General features: G+C 41.3%; 1 protein-coding gene across 3 annotated transcripts in view; it reads left to right on the plus strand.

Moving 5' to 3' along the window:
• Positions 1-13,219, plus strand: part of LOC112264379 (protein lifeguard 1) — a 42,479-nt gene extending 29,260 nt beyond the window's left edge. The window contains exons 2-8 of one of the 3 annotated variants that reach the window (XM_024440934.2): positions 644-734; positions 1,319-1,726; positions 2,271-2,383; positions 3,125-3,325; positions 3,722-3,850; positions 8,167-8,310; positions 10,843-13,219. In XM_024440934.2, the coding sequence (XP_024296702.1) occupies positions 1,342-1,726; positions 2,271-2,383; positions 3,125-3,325; positions 3,722-3,850; positions 8,167-8,310; positions 10,843-10,992 (1,122 nt within the window). In that variant the 5' untranslated portion in view covers positions 644-734; positions 1,319-1,341 and the 3' untranslated portion in view covers positions 10,993-13,219. Of the gene's footprint in view, positions 1-643; positions 756-1,318; positions 1,727-2,270; positions 2,384-3,124; positions 3,326-3,721; positions 3,851-8,166; positions 8,311-10,842 lie in introns of all 3 variants that reach the window. The other 2 variants (XM_024440933.2, XM_024440932.2) reach the window with 2 other exon arrangements.
• The last annotated feature ends 387 nt before the right edge of the window (positions 13,220-13,606 follow it).

Consider the following 13,606-nt stretch of genomic DNA (forward strand, 5'->3'; position numbering starts at 1 on the left):
GTAAACGTGGGTATACTTCCAATTTACAGTATTTCCTTTCTAACATTTTTAATAACATCAAAATGACAGTGTTCTTTAGATCACCTCAGAACATGGGGAATGGTCTATGTTCGAAATATTGTTCCAGTATTCGCTTTAGAACGTGTTAGAGTTTCATCGGGAAAAGTCTGAAATGAAGGCACATTCCTCTGATGAACATTGGAGAGGGAAACCTGAATGTTCTGTCCTTGATTTACAACAGGGTGTGAGGTGTTAACCCCCACCAGTTCCCTCCTTCCCCCTCTGTGGGTGAGAGGGGTCTGGTTGAAGTTATTTATTGCAAAGCTGATCTGACCTATTTGGATCCTACTGAGGTTCATCCAGGTCAGACATTTGATTCCTATACACGATCGGAAAGATATCACTTTTTTTGTTGAAAAACACTTTGTTCCTGCGACACTCAAGTTGTTTGGGAAAAATATTTTATTATATTTTAACTAGAAAATATGTGTGTTGCCTGTGATCAGGGCAGGGGAATGTAATTGTGTCTTGTCTGTTTTAATGAACTATATTGATTTCATTTGAATGGCGCAGCCATGGCCTAGGCTGCACAAACCAGTGACCTATTTAAACTTAAAATATGCTATTCTATTCTTTTGAATAGAATACCCACATCGGCACACGCCCACCCACATCGGCACACCCCTGTTCCCACCCGTCACCGGTGCCGGCTGCGCAACGGGGATGTATAAAAGGTGTAAACCGGCAAGGAAGTGGTAATAATGGGACTGTTTGGAAGGGGGTCATATAAATATTGCCCGATTTTTAATTAAAACATTTTACATGTAACATACCGTCAATTCTGTGTGAAAACTCTGGGGGTTTCAGGAAGACCCACTGGGCTGCTGCCTGGGCCTCTTGCCAGCCTGCTTCCTCATTCTCATCACTCTTTTTGTAAACGGACAGATGCAGTCCTTGTATCTTTAGCAGTGTGGCCAAAACTGTGCTAAGACTTTCATTACTTTCCCCGGTGCCTCCTGTTAGAGGGAGGGAGTAAAACAAGCAAGGAGAAAAACATCACTTCCTCATGTTATTGGCCTAAGATGTCTGTTAAACCTTAATGCTGACAACTAGGCTAACCGGTATGACAAATTAGAGAAGATGTCGAACATCATCATAGTCTAAGTTCACTATGTTTCACAATTTCACTTCCACACTTTCCAGAACTCCAGCTAGTTATGTTATATCAAATGCAAACTCTCACCCAACACAGTGGTATGTGCATGTAAATGCCATACAGGTTTAACTCATGTTTTTGCTTTGTTTCCTTGTTCCTCAGGCCAACAGTGAGCTAAACAAACCATGTCTCAGGACAAGAACATCTACCCCGGGTTGATGGGGGAGAACAATCCCCTCCACAACAATGTCTACGGACCGCCCCAGCCCGGGTTTGGGATTCCCCCTCCCAACTACACCCAGGCCTCAGTGCAAGCTCCATACCCCGGCCAGCCTGCACCCTACGGCCAGCCTGCACCCTACGGCCAGCCTGCACCCTACGGCCAGCCTGCACCCTACGGCCAGCCTGCACCCTACGGCCAGCCTGCACCCTATGGTCAGCCCGGGTTCCCCCAGGGAGGCCCTGGATTTGGACAGGGACCGTACCCTCAGATGCCTTCTCCCCAGGCCCCGTACCCCGCGGGGCCTTACCAGCAACCTGCACAGCCAGGGTTCCCTGGTGACCCCAACGGTGAGTGGAAGGAAGTTGACATCTACTAATACAGAATATGTTTTCAGAGACTGCTTATTGTTGGTCATCGTTTAGGAGAGTGGAGTCTTCTTTCCTACACTGTAACACTGTAGGTAACTCTCAGGCTATACTGCAGTTTGGGAACCTTAACTACCCATGTGTTCCACATCATTATTCGGCTACCGTTAAATTAATTCTGTTACGAAAGTCTTCACTCCCGCTTATGTGCCATAAAGCTGTGTCAGTTTTCCGTTTTAAAAGGCACGTTTGGAAATTCTTTCTATTTAGGTCGTGGTTTGGTTTTCCACTTAGATGGATGTATAATTACCCCTGGAAACTGCTGCCTGTGCGTCTTTATTTCACTGTCCTTCATTAACCAAGTTTGTCTTTTTTAGCACACTATCTGACTAACTGATTGACAGATCAATAACTATCAATCTAGAACTCACTCAATGACCTGTGGTAGTAACGACCCATGCGGTGGTCTAACAATTGACAAGCATTTGATTGCCAATATTTTCTTGTTGTTGTCGGGGGTTTTCAGCTTCCATGGGTGACGGTTACCATGGTGATGTGCCACCATCTTACTACGACAATGAGGAGTTCACCAACTCTGGCTTTGAGGACAAGAGCATTCGACAGGCCTTCATTAGAAAGGTGAGGAAGGAGAGGGGACTGCATGAATGAGAACAGAATAGAAGCTTACCCTATTGCATGATAGTGAAAAGGAGAGATGTCGTGTGGGGAAACTGCTTTTTTCTCCCGATCTGTCCAACTTATCACCTTATAACCTCAAATGTAAATAAAAGACTATAAAGAGTTTCTATAATGTGTCATTGCATACCTAGATTTGTGTCGAATTTGAACCGTTTTGAAGGGCGGCACTAAAATTAACAGCGGCTTTGAAGAGTCATGATGGCCTGCTGTGATGACGCCAAATATGACTAGGTATCCCCCTTAACCTGTCCCTGTCTTGTTTTTAAACAGTGAGAAAAGCGCTACATCTGGTGGAGAGAGGCTGTAAGACAGAATGAGTTGCTTCATACGTTACGTCTTGACATGTCACAATTTAACGTACAGCGTCGGAGGGGTCCATTTTTAAAAACTTTTCTCCAATACTATTGAGCCATGTCAACCAACACTTGAATAGAAACGTAGTTCACACCCCAGATTTTGATGCCGACACAGTCGCTACAGTCCCATTAGTTTTCATTGCAGCCTCGTTTGAGTGTCGTGGTTGCGCAAATTTTGGGTTAGTCACCGTAAGCTAGAAAAGTTTCAGGATTTTATTTCCAAAGCCAGTGTTATGTGTTGACTGACCATTTTATCATAGTTATTCAAAAACTTTGTTGAAACAGTCCTATAACATCTGTCTATCCAACCTTCTCCCCCTCCCAGGTGTTCCTGGTGCTGACCGTTCAGCTGATGGTCACCTTCTCCTTCGTGGCCGTCTTCACCTTTGTGGACGACGCCAAGTTGTTTGTGCGTCGTAACCCCTGGACATACTACGTGTCCTACGCCATCTTCTTTGTGTCTCTCATCACCCTCAGCTGCTGTGGAGAGTTCCGCCGCAAACACCCCTGGAACCTGGTGGCATTGGTACGGCCCTACCATATTCATTATACTAAACACCCCTGGAAACTGATGGCATTGGTACGGCCCTACACTATTCATTATACTAAACACCCCTGGAACCTGATGGCATTGGTATGGCCCTACTCTATTCATTATACTAAACACCCCTGGAACCTGGTGGCATTGGTATGGCCTTACTCTAACTGCATCCCAAGTATCACCCCATTCTGTAGATAGTGCAATACTTCAAAAGTAGTGCACTATGTAGGGAATAGGGTGCAGTTTGGGATTCATATCAACTATGAGATGGAACACAGATTTGAGTGATGACCTGACTGTCTACATATTAGTTGTATTAGACTCTGTGAGAGGAATGTGTTGTGGTTGTAATCCTGACGTTGTCTCTGTATCTGTCCTCAGTCCATCCTGACCCTGAGTCTTTCCTACATGGTGGGGATGATCGCCAGCTTCTATGACACAGAGACGGTCATCATGGCCGTAGGCATTACCGCTGTGGTCTGCTTCACCGTGGTCCTCTTCTCACTACAGGTCAGTAGTACACCCCCCACACAGGCATGAACACGCACTCTCTGTCCTTACTCCCACCTTGCTGTCATTACCAGTCCCTCACATTTCCTTTGTTGTGAACCATGATACTATGTGGTCTTTTTCTGCCTCCGTGGCCTTTTGTTTCAGTTTTACTATCGCATACTATTACTATTGCGAACTGTAAATATAATGTACTATCACATACTTTCATACTAACACGTACTATAACTATCACCTACCATTACTATTACCTACTATAAATATCACCCATCACCTTCTATTACTGTCACCTACTATTACCATCACTTACTATCACCTACTATAAATATAATGTAATATCACCTACTATAACTATCACCTACTATAAATATCATGTAATGTCACCTATTGTAACTTTCATCTACTATAAATATTGTGTATTATTACTATCACGTACTATTACTATAACATATTACTATTACTTACTATCACCTACTATAACTATCACCTACTATTACTACTGTCCATATCACGTACTGTCAATATCACGTAATGTTGCGTACTGTAAATATCACTTACTGTCGCGTACTTTAAATATTGCGTACTGTAAATATAATTGACTATCGCGTACTGTAAATATCGCGTACTGTAAATATCACATACTATCGTGTATTATTTCTATCACTAACTATCACGCACTATAACTATCACCTACTATTACTCACTTACTATCACCTACTATTACTCACTTACTATCACCTACTATCACTTACTATTACTATCGCCTACTATTAATTACTATCACGATCACTTGATCGTACTATCACCTATTACTATCCCCTACTATTACTATCACCTACTATTACTCACTTACTATCACCTACTATCACTTACTATTACTATTTCTATCACCTATCACTTACTATCACCTACTATTAATTACTATTGCGATCACTTAATCTTACTATTACCTACTATCACCTATCACTTTCTATCACTATCACCTCTTTTACTATCACCTACTATTACTCACTTACTATCACCTACTAGGACTTACTATCACCTATTACTCACCTACTATCACCTACTATTACTATCACCTACTATTAATTACTATCACGATCACTTGATCTTACTATTACCTACTATCACTTTCTATCACTATCACTATTATTTACTATTACTATCACATACTATAAATATTGCGTACTTTATATTATAAATATAATGTACTATCACATACATGCATACTAACACGTACTATCACTATCACCTACCATTACTATTACCTACTATAAATATCACCTACTTTAACTATCACCTTCTATTACTGTCACCTACTATTACCATCACTTACTATCACCTACTATAAATATCATGTTATATCACCTACTGTAACTTTCACCTACTATTAATATCACTTACTATCACCTACTATAAATATCACCTACTATAAATATAATGTAATATCACCTACTATAACTGTCACCTACTATAAATATCATGTAATGTCACCTATTGTAACTTTCACCAACTATAAATATTGCGTATTATTACTATAACCTATTACTATTACTTACTATCACCTACTATAACTATCACCTACTATAAATATTGCGTATTATTACTATCACGTATTATTACTATCACGTATTATTACTATAACCTATTACTATTACTTACTATCACCTACTATAACTATCACCTACTATTACTACTGTCAGTATCACGTACTGTCAATATCACGTAATGTTGCGTACTGTAAATATCACTTACTGTCGCGTACTGTAAATATAATTGACTATCGCGTATTATTTCTATCACTAACTATCACCTACTATTACTATCACCTACTATTACTCACTTACTATCACCTACTATGACTTACTATCACCTACTATTACTCACCTACTATCACTTACTATTACTATCGCCTACTATTAATTACTATCACGATCACTTAATCTTACTATCACTTTCTATCACTATCACCTATCACTATTACTATCACCTCTTACTCTTACTATCACTATCACCTACTATTAATTACTGTCACCTCTTACTATCACTATAATCTACTATTAATTACTATCACGATCACTTAATCTTACTATCACTATTACCTACTATCACCTATCACTTTCTATCACTATCACCTACTATCACTATTATTTACTATTACTATCACATACTATAAATATTGCGTACTTTAAATATTGCGTAATACTACTGTAAATATCACTTATTACTGTCTATCACGTACTGTCAATATCACGTACTGTCAATATCGTGTACTGTAAATATCACTTACTATCGTGTACTGTAAACTATAACTATCACCTACTATTACTCACTATCACCTACTATCACTATCACCTACTATTACTATCACCTACTATAAATATTGCGTAATATTGCTATCACTAACTATCACCTACTATCCCTTACTTTCACTATCACTTACTATAAATATCACCTACTATTACCACCACCTACTATAAATATTGCGTATTATTGCTATCACTAACTATCACGTACTATTACTATCACCTTCTATTACTCACTTACTCACTTACTATCACTATTGCAACAACACATCATCAGTAGGGTAAAACTAACCTGTCTCACGACGGTCTAATCCCAGCTCACGTTCCCTAGTAATAGTAGGTGATAATAATCACCTACTATTACTTGCTTACTATCACTTATTATCACTTATCACCTACTATTACTATCACTTATCACTATCGCCTACTATTACTCACTTACTATCACTTATTATCACCTATTACTATCACTTACTATCAAGTAGTAGTAAATATCACTTACTATCGCGCACTGTAAATATCGCGTACTGTAAAGTCACTTACTGTCGCGTACTGTAAATATCGCATACTGTAAATATTGCGTACTGTCACGTACTGTAAATATCACTTACTACTGTCAATATCACGTAATGTCACGTACTGTAAATATTGCGTACTGTAAATATTGCTTACTGTATTACTATTACCTATCACTTCCTATTACTATCACTATCACCTATTATCAATTATTATCATGATCACTTACTATTACTATCACTTACTATCACTATTACTTACTATTACTGTCACCTAGTATAAATATTGCGTACTATTACTATCGCATACTTTAAATATCGCTTACTATTACGTACTGTAAATATTCACGTAATATCACGCACTATCGCCTACTGTCGCGTACTGTAAATCACTATTGCGTACTGTAAATATAATTTACTACTGTCAATATCACGTACTGTAAATATCACTTACTATCACGCACTGTAAATATCACTTACTATCACGTACTGTAAATATCACTTACCACTGTCAATGTCACGTACTGTAAATATTGCGTACTGTCGCATACTGTAAAGATCGCCTACTGTCACGTACTGTAAATATTGTGTACTGTAAATATTGCGTACTCTCACATACTGTAAATACTGCGTACTGTAAAGATCACTGTCACGTACTGTAAATATCTCATACGGTAAATATCGCATACTGTAAATATCACTTACTGTCGCGTACTGTAAATATCACGTACAGTAAATTTCACAACTATTGTGTACTGTAAATATCACTTAGTTTGTGATATTGACAGTAGTGTCATGTACTGTAAATATCACGAACTGTAAATATTGCGTACTGTAAAGATCACATACTATCGCATACTGTAAATATCGCATACTGTAAATACCACTTACTATCGCGTACTGTAAATCACTTACTACTGTAAATATCGCATACTGTCACGTCCTGTAAATATCACTTACTATCGCGTACTGTAAATATCACTTACTATCGCGCACTGTAAATCACTTACTACTGTCAATATCACATACTGTCAATATCATGTACTGTAAATATTGCGTACTGTCACGTACTGATAATATCACCTACTATCGCGTACTGGAAATATTGCATACTGTAAATATCGCATACTGTCACGTACTGTAAATATCACGTACTGTAAATATTGCTTACTGTAAAGATCTCCTGTCGCGTACTGAAAATATCACTTACTGTCGCGTACTGTAAATATTGCGTACTGTAAATATAATTTACTATCGCGTACTGTAAATATTGCGTACTGTAAATATAATTTACTATCGCGTACTGTAAATATTGCGTACTGTAAATATCATGTATTATCGCATGCTATAACTAACACATGCTAGCCCATAGCCTTGACAATTGAGGAACTATGTTTTGAACCTGTGAGAATTGAGGAACTTGCGGAGGCTTTAACCTCAACTCAATAACAATCCTTGACAATCCCTCATTTCCTTGTTTTCTACCCCTATCCAGAGCAAGTATGACTTCACTTCTTGTCGGGGCGTTCTGTTCGTGTGTCTGATCGTCCTGCTGCTCTTCTCCATCCTCTGCATCTTCATCCGCCACAGGATCCTCCACATCGTCTACGCCTCCCTGGGAGCCCTGCTCTTTACCTGTGTAAGTAGTCACTTGACTGCATCAATAATGGGCTGCATATGAATAGCAGTTTTCAAATTTCTCAAACAGCTTTGTAAGGGGTGGGCAGTCAACTCATCCACCACCACTGTGTCACCTGCATAAGTATAATAATGAGACGTGGCATAGTTTAATCCCAGGAAGAGACAGCTTTATTATAGAGGGTCTCTATTGTTTATCAAGTACATTTGTAATTTTTCTTGTATGGTCAATGGGATGGTTGCAAAATGAGAAGGTTGAGGCAGGGCTATACACATTGAGCTCTAACAGCATAACATTTCATCTGCAGAGTGGAAAAGTGGGAACGAAGCAAGAATTTTAAAAACCGTGCTACATTTTGGAAACTCGAAAAGGGAAGAAAATGACCTTAGTGATGCCATCAGTCAGTGATGGGAGCCAGTCAGACTCACCAAAACTCTCATTCACCTTAAACCAAGGCAGTATAAAGGGATTCTGAGGGAAGAAGGGATGGGATGGGAAGAGGACTGTGTTGGTGGGGATGGGGAGAGGACAGTGTTGGTGAGGACTGGGAGAGGACAGTGTTGGTGAGGACTGGGAGAGGACAGTGTTGGTGAGGACTGGGAGAGGACAGTGTTGGTGAGGACTGGGAGAGGACAGTGTTGGTGAGGACTGGGAGAGGACAGTGTTGGTGAGGACGGGGAGAGGACAGTGTTGGTGAGGATGGGGAGAGGACAGTGTTGGTGAGGACGGGGAGAGGACTGTGTTGGTGAGGATGGGGAGAGGACTGTGTTGGTGAGGATGGGGAGAGGACAGTGTTGGTGAGGATGGAGAGAGGGGATGGGGAGAGGACTGTGTTGGTGAGATGGAGAGAGGGGATGGGGAGAGGACAGTGTTGGTGAGGATGGGAGAGGATGGGGAGAGGACAGCATGTTGGTGTGAGGATGGAGAGAGAGGGATGGTGGAGAGGAGCGTGTTGGTGAGGATGGAGAGAGGGGATGGGGAGAGGACAGTGTTGGTGAGGATGGAGAGAGGGGATGGGGAGAGGACTGTGTTGGTGAGGATGGAGAGGGGATGGGGAGAGGACAGCATGTTGGTGAGGATGGAGAGAGGGATGGGGAGGGATGGATGGAGGAGGGGATGGGGACAGACAGTGTTGGTGAGGATGGAGAGAGGGGATGGGGAGAGGACAGTGTTGGTGAGGATGGAGAGGGGATGGGGAGGGACATGAGATGGAGAGAGGGGATGGGGACAGACATGTTGGTGAGATGGAGAGAGGGGATGGGGAGAGAGAGTGTTGGTGGATGGGGGAGAGGACAGTGTTGAGATGGGGATGGGGAGAGGACTGTGTTGGTGGGATGGGGGAGAGGACAGTGTTGGTGGATGGAGAGGGGATGGGGAGAGGACAGTGTTGGTGAGGATTGAGAGAGGGATGGGGAGAGGACAGTGGATGGAGAGAGGGGATGAGGATGGGGGAGGACAGTGTTTGGATGGGGAGAGGACAGTGTTGGTGGAGGATGGGGATGGGGGAGGACAGGGGATGGGGAGAGGACAGTGTTGGTGAGGATGGGGAGCGAGAGGGATGGTGGAGAGGACAGCGTGTTGGTGAGGATTGAGAGAGAGGGATGGGGGAGAGGACAGCGTGTTGGTGAGGATGGAGAGAGAGGGATTGGGGAGAGGACAGCGTGTTGGTGAGGATGGAGAGAGGGGATTGGGAGAGGACTGTGTTGGTGAGGGTGGAGGAATAAGGCTCCCGAGTGGCGCAGCGGTCTAAGGCACTGCATCAAAGTGCAAGAGGCGTCACGACAGTCCCTGGTTCGAATCCAGGCTGAATCACATCTGTCTGTGATTGGGAGTCCCATAGGGCGGAGCACATTTGGCCCAGTGTCGTCCGGGTTTGGCCGGGGTAGGCCATCATTGTAAATAATTTGTTGTTAAATTACTTGCCTAGTTAAATCGAGGTTAATTTAAAAAAATAAGGAAGGACATCTGGAAAGGAGGGGTGGAAAAGCGGGCCCGGTGACCTGTAATGATGCCTGGAGGAAAGCAAGGAAACGGTGGCAAAAGGTTGTGGGACGCGAAGGAGAGCGGAGATGAAGAAAGACAATTTAAAGACGAGAACATTATTAAATGATTGATATTTTATTCAGTATAGTGTATATGATGATTTCAGGCTAATGCAGTATGGCAGAACATCACTGGTAACATTTTAAGAACTTGAGGCTTTAGAAAAACATCAGCATAACGGGCTGAATCCTAACCTGCAAATCCTGATGATGTACCTACTCTCCCCTATTTGACTGAGAGTTTGTGTGCATCTATTGATATGTAGGCTACGTGTGCTATTTCTGTCCTTGAGCTGTTCTTGTATATTAATACAGAAAATGTCATGTTTTGTGTGGACCCCAGGAAAAGTAGCTGCTGCTTTTGTACCAGCTAATGGGGATCCTAATAAAATACCAAAATACTCAGATCTGTATGCACGAGTTACGATTCATTCCTACGTGACTGATTGCCTCGAAGTAATTATTCCTGACTCTATGTTCTGTGTTGTAGTTCTTGGCTGTGGACACCCAGCTCCTCCTGGGCAACAAGAAGCTGGCTCTGAGTCCAGAGGAGTACATCTTTGCCGCTCTCAACCTCTACACCGACATCATCAACATTTTCCTCTACATCCTGGCTATCGTAGGCCGTTCCCGCGAGTGATGGAGTAGCCCCCTTGGGGGAAAGGGAGAGGAAGGCATCCAGGAACCTCTCCTCAGTGTGGAAGAATGAATGATGCTCTTTCCCCTCGCTGTCTTTGTATGATTTGTTCCTGCTCTCATTCCTCTGTTACACCTCCCCCACCTTCACCCCACACCCTTCAGGAGACGAATTGGGTGACAGAAAATATGTTCTGTCACCTTTAGCAGTAGCGGATTAAACTCGGTTGAGTGTAAATCTGAATTTAGTTTAGTCTGCTACTTTAGCAGCAGGTCTGTCATAGAGTGCCACAAAGGGCATACTTTTAAATTTATTTATGTGAAATTCCTTTGAAGTATGTTACTACTGTGACAGAAGTTACACCCTAACATTCCTTGTTTTGTTTTTAATGCCTTCTGCTTGCTCTGTCATCCTTGGCAATCTGCTTCTACTTACACAGATGGTAGCTAGCTAGTACAGCACTTCTTAACATTAGCTGAACAAACACTATGGAACTCTCCTTGGCGCTCCTCCTTGCCTTGTAGGTTAAGTGCTGTAGAGAGATTGAGAGGGAAGAGAGAGTAATGCTATCTAATTGAGAGCAGTGCTGTGATGGAGGCAAGCGCTTCATAAGGAAGAAACCGTTCTAGAAACACCTTTCCTGCTATATCCTCTCTCTCTGGTGTTCCCTCCTTTTCCTGCCAATGTAAATGAACTCTGCATGGCACCTGAAACACAGCTGAGATGAGCTGAATAGATTAATAAAAACCCTCCAGAGGGATGATACCTCTCCTGGCCTTCTTGTTACGTAGCTGTACATAGATCTATGGGAACTGTATATGACACTTAGTTCCCTAACTAGCTCTTTCTAGGCATGCCCGGGGAGTGTGTGGCTGTGATGCTTGAAGGGAGAACAATATGCTCACTCGATGTACAGTATATGACTAATGACATCACTACGCATAGCTAACCAGTACAAAGACCAAAACTTGAATAAAATGTGACTGATGTTATTTTTGTTAAAATGGATGTGTGACTTATACACTAATACACATGAATATATTTATGGAATCCCTGATTTCCCCCCCCCACACACACACTAAGCTAAGTGTGGAATGTACCATCTGCTTTTTTAAAAATGTATTTTCCCCTTTGTATTTTCCCTTTTTCTTACTAATTCCTAATTTGTCTCCTTGTCTTTATGTATAGTAAATACTATAGTGTTGATTTTTTTTTCTCTCCATTATTACTAATGTGAAATGTTGAAGTATTGGAATTTCTGAACACTTTTATACAGATGTTACAAAAATATCACTAGTTGCTTGTGATTTTAAAAACCTGACATGCTGTAGTAGATAGATGGACACGGAGATTGAAGGACATAAGTTATTAATGATCTATTTATTGAAGTTGCTGTAGAAGGCAAGGCTGCTGTGAAGTTGAAAGTGAATGAGAAGGATACTCAACACTACATTTTCTGCCCTTCTGAATGATGCATGGTGAAAGGCTGTCCTAGGAGAGGGAAGTTTATTATTCACCATTTGCGTCCCAAATGGAACCCTGTTTCCTACTTAGTGTGCTACTTTCCTACTTAGTTCTCTGGTCAAAAGGAGTGCTTTAAATTGGAAATCAGGTGGGCTTTGAGATGCAGAGTGATGTATATTCTGAGGTTTCCTGCTCAAACGTGAAGGATTAAATTAAATACTTGAAGACTCAAATGTAGAATAAGGAAAGGCTGAAAACAGACAGAATCACTAACACTAGTCACTAGAGAGAACATTCTTTGTTTTAACACCCCACTACTACCAATGCTGACCAAGCCATTGAGATGTTCTCCATTGAAACAAAACACAAGACGCTTAAGTTACATCTACTAACATGAATACCATTTTGAAAACCACATCAAAGCTTTGAAATTCTGAGTTCAGTTATGTTTTGACTCTTGTTGCACGACCCTTTCCCGTTGTTGCATGTGTTGTGATTGCACACTGGGCAGTGCACTAGCTGCTTCTTTGAGACATGTGGAATGAAGAGTAATCATAATGATATAATGATAGTGTTATTGTGCTGCCTAGAGCCCTGTTTTAACCATGTTGATTTAACTTGTTTTTACCTAACTAATATATATATATATATATATATATATATATACACATACACAACTCCTTAGTGGTTTGATGTGTTGAGTAATTTTGGGCTTTGTAGTTCTGTTTGCACTGTAAATTCGCATTAAAATTGAACTGGAATTGCATTCCTCTACACTGCTGTTTTGCTTTTCATCAGAGTTACAACAGAAAATTTGTCTTGGATTGTGTGTGGTTTGAACCAGTGATTGATGTTAACACTATAATAGTGCTTACATGTTAAACTGCTTTTAATATAAGGGGCAAATTCATAGACAAGGGGCATGAAACAAGTATAATTATTGAACTTGGGCATGATTGATAGGCTACACATTACCAATAATGGCAACCTGAACATGTGGAAGAAGAATCTTAATTGTTGACACAAGCCACTGCTCTCCCCCACCACCTGACTATCCCTGAGAGGCCTACAATTACATCCCAAATGGCACTCTATTTACTTCAGTGAACTTCTTAAGACCAGGGCACATAGGGCTGTGGGCAAATGTACTGCA

This window comes from Oncorhynchus tshawytscha, linkage group LG13, assembly GCF_018296145.1.
Source record: "Oncorhynchus tshawytscha isolate Ot180627B linkage group LG13, Otsh_v2.0, whole genome shotgun sequence".
Lineage (NCBI taxonomy): Eukaryota > Metazoa > Chordata > Actinopteri > Salmoniformes > Salmonidae > Oncorhynchus > Oncorhynchus tshawytscha.